At 44.8% G+C, this 14,281-nt stretch overlaps 1 protein-coding gene across 1 annotated transcript in view; it reads right to left on the bottom strand.

Moving 5' to 3' along the window:
- The window catches only part of RET (ret proto-oncogene), an 80,007-nt gene that overhangs the window by 25,494 nt on the left and 40,232 nt on the right, over positions 1-14,281 (bottom strand). Inside the window, exons 7-11 of the mRNA XM_032232232.1 lie at positions 13,433-13,691; positions 10,752-10,877; positions 8,786-8,896; positions 6,774-6,893; positions 5,047-5,300 (exon numbers count right to left, since the gene is read on the bottom strand). Coding sequence (XP_032088123.1) covers positions 5,047-5,300; positions 6,774-6,893; positions 8,786-8,896; positions 10,752-10,877; positions 13,433-13,691 — 870 coding nt within the window. The remainder of the gene's footprint in view (positions 1-5,046; positions 5,301-6,773; positions 6,894-8,785; positions 8,897-10,751; positions 10,878-13,432; positions 13,692-14,281) is intronic.

Genomic DNA, 14,281 nt, shown 5'->3' with positions numbered 1-14,281 from the left:
GTGCGATCCCCTCCCTCCCTGAAGCCTCCTTGGGCCAAAAATGGGCTGTGAAGGGGCACCATACCCTCCCCCGCACCCCATTTCAGGCCTAGCTGGCCTCCCTCAAGCTTCCTGGGACTAAAAACACCCTGTGCTCTTCCCGCCCCCTGCGCATGTGCCCCCTTCCTCCCCACGCATATGCGAGCTTCTCCCACATGTGCGGCAGAGACCCAAAAATCAACTGGCGCAGTGGAGCTGAGCTGGGAGATGGCTTTTGTGCTGGTTCGCCATCATGGCCCTATACCATTTGAGACAGTAGCTGTCCAATCTCGTCTTAAAAACCTCCAGTGATGGAATACCCACAACTTCTGGTGGCAAGCAGTTCCACTGGTTTATTGTCCTGTTAGGAAGTTTCCCCTTAATTCCAGGTTACTTCTGCTACTATAATTACTGATTTTTTTTTCTGAATGTAGGCAGAAGATAGCAGTAAAACACCAGAATAATGCTCAGTTAGTGATTGAAAAGAAAATGAGAACCGGGGCTGTTTTATACAGGCCAAATATAAGTGAGTGAGGGTCTGATACACACATCCCCACTATCGCACTGACATTAAATATAAACCAGTCAACCACACGTATCAAAGGATCTTTTAAATGCATATGTTTAAAAGCTGCAAAAGAACATTGCAGTTTTTAAACCAGGAAAGAGCTTTCCCCTGTCTAGACTGGACAGTTTAGTTTGCCTAGAGAAGATAGAAGAGAGAAGAAGAAAATAGAATATAGAAGAACAGAGTTGGAAGGGACCTTGGAGATCTTCTAGTCCAACCCCCTGCTCAAGCAGGAGAGTCTATACCAGGGGTGTCAAGCTCAATTTCATTGAGGGCTGTATCAGGGTTGTGTTTGATCTCAGGGGCGGGGGGGGGGGTGGTCAGGGGCGTGGCCACGGTGGGCATGGCCAACTCGACATTACTCGTCAAGGCTCCATTTTCAACTGTGATGGCCTCCTGCAAACTAAAAGGTAAAGGTTAGGATACATGCTGGTTGTTCCCGACTCTAGGGGGCGGTGCTCATCCCCGTTTCAAAGCTGAAGAACCAGCACTGTCCGAAGACGTCCCCCTGGTCATGTGATTGGCATGACTACACACCGAAAGCGCACGGAACGCTGTTACCTTCCCACCTAAGGTGGTTCCTATTTTTCTACTTGCATTTTTTACATTGCTTTCGAACAGCTAGGTTGACAGAAACTGGGACAAATAGCAGGAGCTCACTCAGCAGTGTGTGCTGAGACCTTAAAACACACTGTCCACGGTGGCTGATTAGAAGAGTTCCCAGGTCTACATTTTGCAACTGCAGGCGGCTTGACAGTTACCCCATACAACCAGGAGAACTTAACATTTATAAATAGTAGGTGACAATTACGCTGGAATCTGCCTAAATCCTCTCAGTATTCTTGGTGCCAGGAAGAAGGGAGTTACAGGGTGTTTGTAAAGATAGTTTGTGCTGATTTATGGAACTCGAAGGGGAACAGCGGGGTTTTTATTTTTGAGAAGCCACCTTATTCATCCCAGACAATTGGTTTTCTGTTCTGGGAAGCTGCTGATGAAAACAAACAAATAACATAAGTCTTCCATGGAAAACATCTGCTCTTAATACCTAAATACTCCTGGTTTGCACTTTGGGGGCTGCTTATGTTTTCTTTTTCACTTTTTTTCAGTTCTTAACTGAGTTGGGTACAGTTCTTATTGCTCCTAAAACCTTGAATAAGTCATGGACTAACGACCACGATTGGGCATAACATTTGTATTGCCAAGCGAGACAGTGGCTCTAAGGGAGTTTTGCCCTGTTTTACAATCTTTCTTGACATTGTTCAGTGGCTGACTGCAGTTGTTAAGGTAGTCACACGTGGTTGTTAAACGAATCTGGGTCTCCCCGTGGATTTTGCATGTCAGAAAATCATAAAAGGAGATCACATGACCCCGGGGGACACTGCAACTGTCATAAATACGAGTCAGTTGCCAAGTGTTCTGACCTAGGCTTCCCAAAAACACAAAGCCGACTCCTCGTCCCGATAAAATCCCTTTTATTTAGTTTAAAGTGAATTCCTCTCCAGCAAAGTCCCGGCCGACAGACTTTCCAGAGATTTTTACAACTGCAGACCTTTATCAAGCTTGGAGAGCTGCCAGGCCATTATCTTCCAAACGCCACTCTGTAGCAGCAATTATTTGGCAAGAAGTCAGGAACAGATCTTCACTCTAATGAACTGAACTAATTGTCTCCTGCAAACTCCACGCCCCTTTTGCTCATCTTTATTCACTATGGGAGGGGCCATTCACTGTCCACCTGTGGCTTTACTTCCGAGTCAGCCCTTGTTCCTTAGCTGTTCCCTTCTCCTGGCAGCTCTGCACATACACACATCGGGAACAGGCTCCAACAGTTCTTCTGCCCCACTGATATCCGACTCCAAAGGCAGCTGATAACTGTCGGACGGCCCTGGCCACATCTCTGTCTCTGATGCAGAGCCCTCATCAGAGCCTTCCCCAGACTCCAGGACTGGCCCAGGTTCCTCCCCAACCTCCTCACTGTCCGAATCTGCTGCCAGTTCCGCTGGTGGGTCAGAACACCAAGTGTCTGAATTTTGATCACGTAACCATGGGGATGCTGCCATGGTTGTAAGCGTGAAAAACGATTATAAATCACTTTTTTCAATGACTACGCCGAAACTGATGATGTTACCTAGTTTGGTAATGAAACGTCTGCAAGAAAACAAGCAAGTTCAGAGAGGACCCCTTGTGTCAACTCCAAATATGCTCCTTTGTCGATCATGCAGTTGTACCACCGACCCCTTGGAAAATCAAGGAAGATGGAGAAGATGAACAAGTAACTAGTGTGCAAACTTAACACCTAATACAGTCTGGAAATGAAGTTGGAGCCAAGTCCTTGTGCCTTCACCGTTTGGGGGCTATTTAAAGAACTAAGTATTGTAAAGCAAATTTGTGTGTGTGTGCGTGTGCTTTCTCTCTTTCTCTTTGTGTCATTCAAGACACCAATGGGTGACTATGACAACCGGATCTCAATTTGCTTCTTAAAAAACAAATCAAATCTTGCTTTCATTTAAACAATGACATTTCTTCTCGGGCGAAGAACTAAATTTGATATATCGCACTGGCACAGTTGTTAGCAGCTGCAAGGGGAAATTGCTGGCTGAGGTTGCTAGGAAACATTAAAATAATTGATTGCAGGCTTCAAGAAAAAAAACTAGTTAACTGTAATCCAATTGCTCCTTCCTGTAGAACAAGCAATCATGTGTTGTGCTCTCTATCAAAAGCACATAACTAACAAATAAACTATTGTAAGGAATAGAAACATGTGGAATGTTTGCTGCTCATACAGGCTTCATATGGTCAGATCACAAAATGCACATGGAAACCCGTGATTTGCAAATAGAATAAACTAACAAGGGACCTTGGAGGTCTTCTAGTCCAACCCCCTGCCTAGGCAGGAAACCCTAGACCACTTCAGACAAATAGTTATCCAACATCTTCTTAAAAACTTCCAGTGTTGGAGCATTCACAACTTCTGGAGGCAAGTGGTTCCACTGATTAATTGTTCTCACTCTCAGGAAATTTCTCCTTATTTTAGGTTGCTTCTTTCCTTGATTAGTTTCCACCCGTTGCTAAAGTTGGGTGTTAAATAATAACACCCAACTTTACTTTCTAGAGTATTTCGGTCTCCCGCCTTACATCTAATTGCAATCTATAAATATTCTGTTTAATCAGCTAGTATATCAATGCATTAACTCTAGGCAATGTTAGTTTTAAAGTTCCTGACTTCTTAATCCATTCCACATTTTTCTTTGTTTTTAAGCCACCCACAAGGAAAATAATTCAATTTACCAATCAGAAATAGGGGGGAGATAAATAAAACCTGCTAGCTATTACATGCACACCTCCATTATATATTGAATTTTAAACCAATAGAAGAGATTATTTGTATCTGAGGTTTACACTGATGATGTTACCTAGTTTGGTAATGAAACGTCTTCAAGAAAACGCAAGGCTCAGAGCACCAAACATATTGAATGTTTATATGCAGCTTTCTTTAAGATAGTTTTTTAAAAAAAGAATGGAAATACCCTGATATATGCATCTTTTGATGCATATGAGGACCCAGATTGTTGGGGGCAATATGCTGACTCTCTGTAAAACCGCTTAGAGAGGCCTGAAAGGCCTATGAAGCGGTATATAAGTCTACTGCTATTGCTATCTTTTAGAAACACAAACACCTTTTATGCTTGTTTTATTTAAAAAATGTGAATGCAGCCAGAAATTATGTTCCCCCCCCCTCTGCATGTGCCTATATTTTAAGATTAACATTGTTGGAAGGGACCTTATAGGTCATCTAGTCCAACACGCACACACACGCCCGCCCCCACCCCCGCTCAAGCAGGAGACCATACACCTCCCTCAAACAAATGCTTTATTGTATAAAATGTTGGCATGGAACACAATGGCAAATAAAGTTGAAGGAGTTGTTTGATTAAAGCTCACTAGATTGCTTGGGAAAAATTAAAAGCACAACTAAGATGCAGGTAGATGGATGCATTGCTGGAAAAAACCTTTTCAGGTGAAAAGGTCTTTTTGGAATCAAGCTGACCATCCAGCCTGATTAGCTCTCAGAGAGTCCAAGGTAGTTTTTGCTAGCTTTAACTTTTCTTTTTCACAAATAGTTTTTTATAATGAGTGAGGCAAGCAGACACAGAAAGATGAGAGATAGGTACTCTAAATAGGTAGATAGATATAGTGGGTGGGTGGATGGATGGATAGGTAGGTAGTTAGGTAGGTAGATACTGTAGATAAGTAGATATTGTGGCTGGCTGGCTGGCTAGACAGACAGACAGACAGACAGATACACAGACCCACAGACATATTGTTTCTTTTCTTTACATTCCTTTTCCCCTCCACCTTCTAGTCCCTCAGGGACATGCTTGTCTCACAATGAAGCAAAGCATCAGATAAAACCTGGGCAAGATATCTTCCTCATTAAGCAGCTGAAAATGAGAAGAACTTACAGGTATTTTAAATGCATCTACTGACATTTGGTTCTCGGAGTCCATTGATGGTCGACGGACATTATTGGATGAGTAGTTGATGGGATAGGCCTGAGCCGGCCGCCGGAAGGTCATCTCTGCCGAGGCGATGGGTGTTTTTGGCGCATTCTTGTGGTATCGATGAATGAAGTAGGAAGAAAGGACAACTGAGATAATGAAGGAGAGCAGGACTCCACCTGCAATCACCATTTTGCACATGTCATCACAAAAAGGATCTGCAAAGAAAGAAGAAATATCTGAGACTCTTCTTTTCACTCCTGATCTTGCTCCCCATTTTTATGATCCCATAATCCCTTAATTTGGGGTAGGGTGGAGCTGAGCATTTATTGGCTAGATGCCCTTCCTGATGCCTACATGGAGTTCATAGCAGATATAGATGTGTGTGTGTGTGTGTGTGTGTGTGTGTGTGTGTTTGTGTGTTATGTCAAAGTACCTGGTATGCCCAAATATGGGAGGGAGCATACTGCTTCCCTTTTGCCTTTCAGCTCCACCCTTGGCTCAGCTGATAAGGGAGGAGAGCTTGTGGCTTAGAGGTTAATATAACTGCCTAATATGTAAAAACAGCCCAGGAGGCAAGTATCTTACCCACTAGGCCACCATACCGCTGTCACTCCTGATCTCGCTAACTATGGGTAATCCATAATTTTTCACCAAAATTGAGCCCAAAATTTCTGTTACTAAGCAGGACAGTGAGTATTGTCCCATTTTACAACCTTCCTTGCCGCAGTTGTATGTATGTATGTATGTATGTATGTATGTATCAGGGGTGGGTTTCTCGCCCCGTTCCAACCGGATCGGTTGGAACGAGGCCGGCGGCGTCCTCACGCACGCACGCACGTGGCGCGCGCGTGCACACACGCGGCGTCCTCGCGCACGCGTGCGGCACGCGCATGCGTACTAGCGTCTGCGCGATGCTCCAGCTGCTCCTGGAGGATCGCGCAGGCGTTCTGCGCAGGCGTGGAAAGCGCGAAATTCGAAAAAACCGGGTAAGGAGCGGGTGCGGGTGTGCGGGCGCGTGCGGGCGCGGGGGGGCTTCGCCGTTCCCGGAAGTTACTTACTTCCGGGTTCGGCGACCAACCGGATCGCAGGGACCGGTGCGAACCGGTCGAAACCCAGCCCTGGTATGTATGTATGTATGTATGTGTATGTGTGTAATACAGCCCAGGTTTGAATCCCAGTAAGGGTATGGCTAGCTGATGAGAGCTAAATAGCTTGAAATAGATCTATACTAGTCTCCCTTTATTTATTTATCAGCACAAATGCAACATATAATATACATATTATATATATAATATAAGATAATATAATTGGAATTAAAGAAATATTATAAAAAATATAATATAATATAATATAATATAATATAATATAATAATATAATATAATATAATATAATATAATATAATATAATATAATATAATATAATATAATATAATATAATATAATATAATATAATATAATATAATATAATATAATATAATAATATAATATAATATAATATAATATAATTAGAACAATTAGCGGGCTTTCAAAAACCCAGTTAATAGCTCATTTTTGAATTGCCCCTATTAAAAATCAAATTGCCCCCCCCCATGAGGTGCGGGCCCCATATTGGGAACCACTGGTTTAAGAGCCACAAAAATGCTAGAGCCTCCAGCGATACAATGAGAGACTCACAACTTGAGACGTACCCCTGATATCATCTTTCGCACAGTAGCAGCTTATTCCTGGAAAGCAGTGACAAACTCCGTGTCCTGCCTTGATTCCAGTTCCAAGGCTCCCTTTCAGATGACCTCCAATAATGTTGGTTCCTAAATCAAAGACAGATTGAGGTAAATTTAACCGAGGCATGCAGCGCTCAGTACCAAAATGGCGTTTTTCCAAATGAATATTGGAAACGTTGGCTTATCAAAACAGCTGAAGCAAGTCTGAGTGAGAAAACTGACCCCTAATAGATTAACAGAATCGGAAGGGACCTTGTAGGTCATCTAGTCCAACCCACCATGCCAGAGCAGGAGACCCTACATCAGTGATGGCATTTTTTGTTGTTGGGTGTCAAAAATGTGAGCACGAGTGCACGATAGCGCATGTGCCGACACCCATAATGCAAAGTGCCCCCCCATATGCGCCTGCGCGCGCAACCCCTCCATGCTCACACACACACTCCCACACACACGCACCACACTGCTCGCCTCCAAGCTGAGCTTGATATTTCATCCAGAAGGCAGGGGGAGGCTGTTTTCCCCCTCCCCAGGCTTCAGGAAAGCCTCCGGAGTCTGGGGAGGGCAAAAAAACAGGCCCAATGGGCCTACTGGAAGTTTGTTTCAAAACTTTGGGCTTGGTTCATTTCCTTCCCGTTGGGCCTGTTTTTCGTCCTCAGGCTCTGGAAGCTTTCCTGAAGCCTGGGGAGGGCGAAAACGGCCTCCCTCAGCCCTCCAGATGGCCAAAAATCAGCTGGCTGGTGTGCGCATGTGCACTGGAGCTGTGCCGGCAGATATGGCTTCACGTGCCACCTGTGGCATGCATGCCATAGGTTCACCATCACTGCTCTACACCATTTCCGGCAGATGGCAATCCAGTCTCTTCTCGAAAGCTCCCAGGGATGAAGCTCCCAGAACTTTTGAAGGCAACTTCCATTCCATGGGTTGACTGTTCTCACTGTCAGAAAATTTCTCATTTCTAGGTTGAATCTCTCCTTGCTCACTCCTTGCTTTTTCCCCCCCCCAAGAGCATCCGAACTAAAGCAATAAAGTAGTAAATGTCTGAAACACTCTAACTGAGCCTGTTGTTAGTTCCTCTAACCCCCATACCTTTTACTTTCAGCTGTCTACCGTGGACCTTACGCATTTCTTAAGAGTCCCTAAGGGGGCGTGCATAAGCGCACCAGTGTGCCTACCATCCCTGTTCTCCTGTCCCCTTTATCTGTACTCATTTATGTGTTTATGGCTATGTTTTCCTTATTTTTATCCATTTATCTGTGCCATTTTTGCATGTGTCCATGTCTATGTCTATACTGATATCATGTTTTCCCGAAAATAAGACAGGATCTTATTTTCTTTTTACCCCCGATATAAGCGCTTGGCCTTTTTTTTTGAGGAAGTCTTATTATGTTTGAGGTGCAGGAGGAGGCGAGCGTGGTCACCTCATGGCTGCTGCTGTTGTGTTGCAATATTTTCGGGGAGGGCTTATTTTAGCCCCTGCGCTCAAAAACCCGATTGGACTTATTATCCAGGGAGGTCTTATTTTCGGGGAAGCAGGGTACTTGTTTCTTTGTACTTGTTGACAATAGATAGATAGAGAGAGAGAGAGAGAGAGAGAGAGAGAGAGAGAGAGGAAGGAAGGAAGGAAGGAAGGAAGGAAGGAAGGAAGGAAGGAAGGAAGGAAGGAAGAAAGAAAGAAAGAAAGAAAGAAAGAAAGAAAGAAAGAAAGAAAGAAAGAAAGAAAGAAAGAAAGAAAGAAAGAAAGAAAGAAAGAAAGAAACTTTCTGGTTTTTCTCTGAAGACGTTTTGCTTCTCATCCAAGAAGCTTCTTCAGCTCTTCCAGCAGTTGTCCATCAAAGCATTCCTCTGGTTTGACCCATCTTACCTCCCTGAACTCAGACAAAGTCATCCACCAGATGCTACCACCCGTTGACTTAGGGAGAGAAAGAACCCAAACAGGCATCAAAGCCAATAGTAATTAAAAGAAAAAAAGAAGTCCATACTTGTGCAATCTTGAGGGCAGATTCTCTTATCTTTGCTCTCTACAGCATCGCAAATGCCGTCTGGACATGTCTTGATGCTTGGAGTACAGGTGGAGTAGTTGGTGGTTATTCCTAAAATCAGAACATGGTCTCTGAATGCCCAGCAATGCATAGATAATTCAAACCTATTCTTGAACACGACTCTAGGGGGTGGTACTTCTTGAGGGAGTTTAGTAAGAGTTTCTTTCTCTTTATTTTGTATTCCTTAATTGCTTGTGTGATATAATACTTGAGGTTTCTTTGTCAAATACGTAGCTTCTTTTGCAATGATAATATAAGTAAAGGTAAAGGTTGCCCTCGCACATGCGTACTAGTCATTCCCAACTCTAGAGGGTGGTACTCATCTCCTTTTCTAAGTCAAAGAGCCAGCACGGTCTCTGTGGTCAGGTGGCCGGCATGACTAAATGCCAAAGGCACACTGAACGCTGTTACCTTCCCACCAAAGGTGCTCCCCATTTTTCTACTTGTATTTTTACATGCTTTCAAACTGCTAGGTTGACAGAAGCTGGGACAAGTAATAGGCGCTCACTCCATGATATGGCGCTAGGGTTTGAAGCACCGAACTGCCAACCTTTTTGATCAACAAGCTCAGCATCTTAGTCACTGAGCCACCACGTCCCTATAATGATAATATAATCATGGTGTTATTTAATTTCTTATGCACTGATGATGTTATCTCTAGTTGGATAATGAAACCACCACGCTCAGAGAGCACCAAGGACCCCACAGTTTATAAACCTTACAATGCTAAGTGACACTGGGCCAATCCAGGAGACTGTGAGTTCTAGTCCCACCTTAGGCATGGAAACCAGCCAGATGACTGTGAGCCAATTCCCAGAGAGACTGGGAGTTCTAGTCCTGTCTTAAATGTAAAAGCTGGCTGGGTGACTGTGAGCCAACCCTCAGGGTGAGTTCTAGTCCCACCTTAGCAGAGGTCAAATGCTACTGGTTCGGACTGATTAACCCAAATCAGTAGAAAAAAATGCTACCATTTTACCTGAACCAGTAGTAAAAAAAACGCTACCGGTTCGGGCAAATTGGTATTTCTGACAATCAGCTGTGATGCGCAATTTATATTAGCTAGAATCGTTGGATTTCCTGCTAATCTAAATCGCCTGGCACAGCGGATCCCCCCCCCCCGCTGTTCTACTTACCTTTCCAGGCAGGCTCAATAGCAGGCTCCGCCCACCTACCCAGATGTCATCATGTCCCATTTTTGACACTCTGTGCATGCGCGTAAGATCCTGCACATGCACGGAAGTGGCACATGCACGGAGGTGGCACATGCTTACATTTGCAAACCAGTAGCGAAGGTAGGTTGATTTCACCCCTGCACCTTAGGCATAAAAGTTGGCTGGGTGACTGTGGGCCAATCCCCAGGGAGACTGCAAGTTCTAGTCCCGCCTTAGGCATAAAAGTTGGCTGGGTGACTGTGGGCCAATCCCCAGGGAGATTGTGAGTTCTAATCCCGCTTTAGGCTTAAAGATTGGCTGGGTGACTGTGGGCCAATCCCCAGGGAGACTGCAAGTTCTAGTCCCGCCTTAGGCATAAAAGTTGGCTGGGTGACTGTGGGCCAATCCCCAGGGAGACTGTGAGTTCTAATCCCGCTTTAGGCTTAAAGATTGGCTGGGTGACTGTGGTCCAATCCCCAGGGAGACTGTGAGTTCTAGTCCCGCCTTGGGCATAAAAGCCAGCTAGGTGACTGAGTTCTAGTTTCACCTTAGGCATGGAGAAGCTGGCTGGGTGACTTTAGACAAATTTCTCTCAACCTGTATTAGGCTTTGATGACAAACTGGTCGGCCAATTCTTGTCACAACCAACAGTCAGTTAATCTGAAGAAAAATGTCGGTCACACACATTCCACAAAGCTGCATTTGCTGCCCATGCGGTTTAGCCCCAAGGCGGATTTTCCAATATGCAAACATACCTTTCCCGCTTCCCTGCCTCCACTGGCATTTTCCCATCAGTACTCCAAAACCTCCACATTCTTCACACTCAGGTCGCCTTTTGCTCATAGCACAGGAGTCTGGACAGTTCTTATCATTCTGTATAACTGAGAAGACAAAGAACATCAGGGGTACTGCCGTCACCCTCGTGTTGCAGAAATCCTTTACAACCCACTAATGTCGGGCACGAAAAATAAGGGTCACGCATAATGTTCCAGTTCAGAAGAGTTATTGCTCGACTCCAAAATAAAATATCTAGTTAACTAATGCTCAGCACTACATTGCTGTTGTGGTCCACTGGCGGCCTGCGGAGCTGGCAGCAGAGTCTGACAGTGAGGAGGTTGGGCCAGTCCTAGAGTCTGGAGAAAGCTTGGATGAGGGCTCTCCGTTGGAGGCAGAGAGGGGGCCAGGGCCATCTGGGAGTTATGTGCTGCCTCCAGAGCCTCTGGAGTCTGACATCAGCGAGGCAGATGAAGAGGGGGAGCTTGTTCCCAGTGCGCGCATGCGCAGAGCTGCCAGAAAGCAAGAACAATTAAGACCAAAGGGGTTTAAAGAGTAAGGCTTAGAGATGATTGACCCCTCCCATAAGATATAAGAGAGGAGCAAACAAATGTGAGCTTTTGCAGGAAGCAACTTTGTTCGTTTTGGTCGGTTTAAACTCTGAAGCTCCGTTTTGACTCTGTGCTCCATTTGGCCTTGCAAAACTAATTGGCAATTAGGTCTCTGGCATCGTTTCAAGGGAGGTGGGTGCTTATCAGCCTGATCCCGAAAGACTGTGGCAGACTTTTGTTGGACTCTTCACAAAGTGTTTATAACTCATTACGGGCTGTGAATGAACATAATTCACAGCTGTTTAAATAAAAAGAAGGTTTTGGGGACTAAACATGTGATTTTTACTGTCTCAGGAAGCCTATGTTAGAACAATTGCTGACTAGGTACTAGGTATGAGTTAATGGATTAACTCTTACCTAACTCTTACCCTTCTCCTACATAGAAAAGGCTTCAGCCAGTGATTGACTTCATGGGGCATGTGATACAACTTCTTTGGTGACTTCTTTCCTTCTTCTGGGATGTTTTAATGACTTCCTAGTCTAGCCTTCAGCCCTGGCTGAAGCTGGTGTTCACCCACCCAAGTGTTCCCCAGGAATTATTCTGCTTCGCTTCTTCTGAGATCAGCCAAGGCTGGCTGGGTAATCCCCAATGAATATATGGATGCATCCAGTGGTGGGATTCAGCCGGTTTGGGGGAACCAGTTGTTAAATTGCCCTTCCTGCCCCGCCCCTTCCAGGAGTCCCCACGCGGCCCGTTTTTGTTCCCAGGAAGCTGCAGGAGGCCAGGTGCTACCTGTCACACACCCCTGGCCACGCCCACCCAGCCAGTCAGTAGAGCAGAGAACTCGTTGTTAAATTATTGGAATCCCATCACTGGATGCATCCATTCATGTTTCTATATCTGGTATGGCACCTGAGTCACGGCCACTGGACTTCTTTCCTTTTTTGGGTTCAAAACTTTTCGATGCTTATCCAAGTAGCTTCTTCAGTCTGCACTAAGAAGTTCCTTGGATAAGCACCAAAATATTTCAAACCAAAAGAAGTCCAGTGACCATGATTCAACTTCCAGACAATTTTACCTGGGTGACTGAGAATCTTTACGGACGCCCAGTATGGAAATGTCTTACTTGTGCCTTTTGTCTGAAACACTATAGGGTTTCCTGCCTAAGCAGGGGGTTGGATTAGAAGACCTCCAAGGTCCCTTCTATTCTACTCTATTCCATTCCATCCCATAATATATTCTATTCCATCCCATTCCATAATCTATTCCATTCTATTCCATATTCTATTCCATTCTGTTCTATTCTATTCCATTCCATCCCATAATCTATTCCACTCCATCCCATTCCATAATCTATTCCATTCTATTTCATATTCTATTCCATTCTGTTCTATTCTATTCCATCCCATAATCTATTCCACTCCATCCCACTCCATAATCTATTCCACCCCACTCCATAATCTATTCCACCCCACTCCATAATCTATTCCATCCCATTCCATAATCTATTCCATTCCATTCCATAATCTAATATATTGTATTCTATTCCATCCCATAATCAATTCTATTCAGTGGTTAGAATGCAGTATAGCGGGCTAACTTTGCCCACTGTCAGGAGTTCGATTCTGACCGGCTCAAGGTTGACTCAGCCTTCCATGCTTCCAAGGTGGGTAAAATGAGGAGCCAGAATTGTTGGGAGCAAGAGGCTGACTCTGTAAACTGCTTAGAGAGGGCTGTAAAAGCACTGTGAAGTTTAAGTATAAGTCTATATAAGTCTTGAGTGCTATTGCTATCTCTGTATTTCCTCTTGTGTAAAAGCTTAAACAAAGTTGACTTATTTAACTGACTGAACAATAAAAGAAGTGGTACCAGAGTCTTGGCCTTAGGAACTTCAATGATTAATTTCTTTCACAAGTGAAAGGGAACAAGCGGTTTAGAGCAGGGGAAAATTTCATCATGAAAATCTCTGTCGCAATCCCAGCAAGAACTGGGCAAGGGCTAAACATCCCTTTGTTCTTTACTTGCAGGGTCTGTTGTATATCAACTAACACCACCCTCCTGTTCAAGGCTAACCCAAACTGCAGCTTTCCAGAAGCATCAAAAGTCTTACGTGATCCTTCAAGTATGACAGTAAGATGAGCGAAAGCTTCCTTCCTGCTCCACTCCTCTTTAGCTAGCACAGGGTAGTGGATTACTCTGCATTCGGGGCTCTGCAGCAGGGCTGAGTTGTTCACGTAGAGAATCCCGTACTTGTCATCGTGGCTTGGAGCCACCTCCACCGCGTAGCAGCTGACATTTGGACTCTCTAAGCTGTAGGTGATGCTGACACCGTAAAACTTCATGCAGTTGTCAATGCAGAGTTTTCCTATCTAGGCTCAAAAGAGAGAGAGAGAGAGAGAGAGAGAGAATGGGAACAAGGAAAGAGAAATTGTCAAACTGTCGAGTTCCTGAAGAACAGGAGAGAGAGGAGGGGAGAAGAAGAGAGGAGAAAAGAGAGAAAAGAGAAAGAGAGGGAAGAGAAAGGAAAGGAAGGGAAGAGAGAGAAGGGAAGGGAAAGAGAGAGGAGGGGAAGGGACAGAAGGGGGAGGAGAGGAGAAAAGAGAGAAAAGAAAGAGGGGGAAGGAAAAAGTGAGAGGGGGAGAGGGAGAAGAGTTGAGAGAAGAGAAAAAGAGTGGAGAAAAAAGAGAAAATCGAAGGGAAGGGAAGATGAGAGAGGGGGAAGGGAAGAGGAAAGAGAAAGAAGGAAGGGGAGGGGAGAGGACGGGAAAGGAGAAGAGGAGAGACTTTGGAGATCTTCTAATCCAGGGGTCCCCAACCCCCAGTCCATGGACTGGCACCAGTCCGTGGCATGCCAGAAACCAGTCCATGGAAACAAACATAGCCCCATCCACATGATGCTGTCGGCACGTGAAACCATCACCACCCCTTCAGTCCACAGAAAAAACTCTCTCCATGGAAC

The sequence above is a fragment of the Thamnophis elegans genome, chromosome 15 (genome assembly GCF_009769535.1).
Source record: "Thamnophis elegans isolate rThaEle1 chromosome 15, rThaEle1.pri, whole genome shotgun sequence".
In the NCBI taxonomy this organism is placed as follows: Eukaryota; Metazoa; Chordata; class Lepidosauria; order Squamata; family Colubridae; genus Thamnophis; species Thamnophis elegans.
The sequence above is the reverse complement of the archived record's forward strand: the minus strand, read 5'-3'. Positions and strand labels throughout refer to the sequence as shown.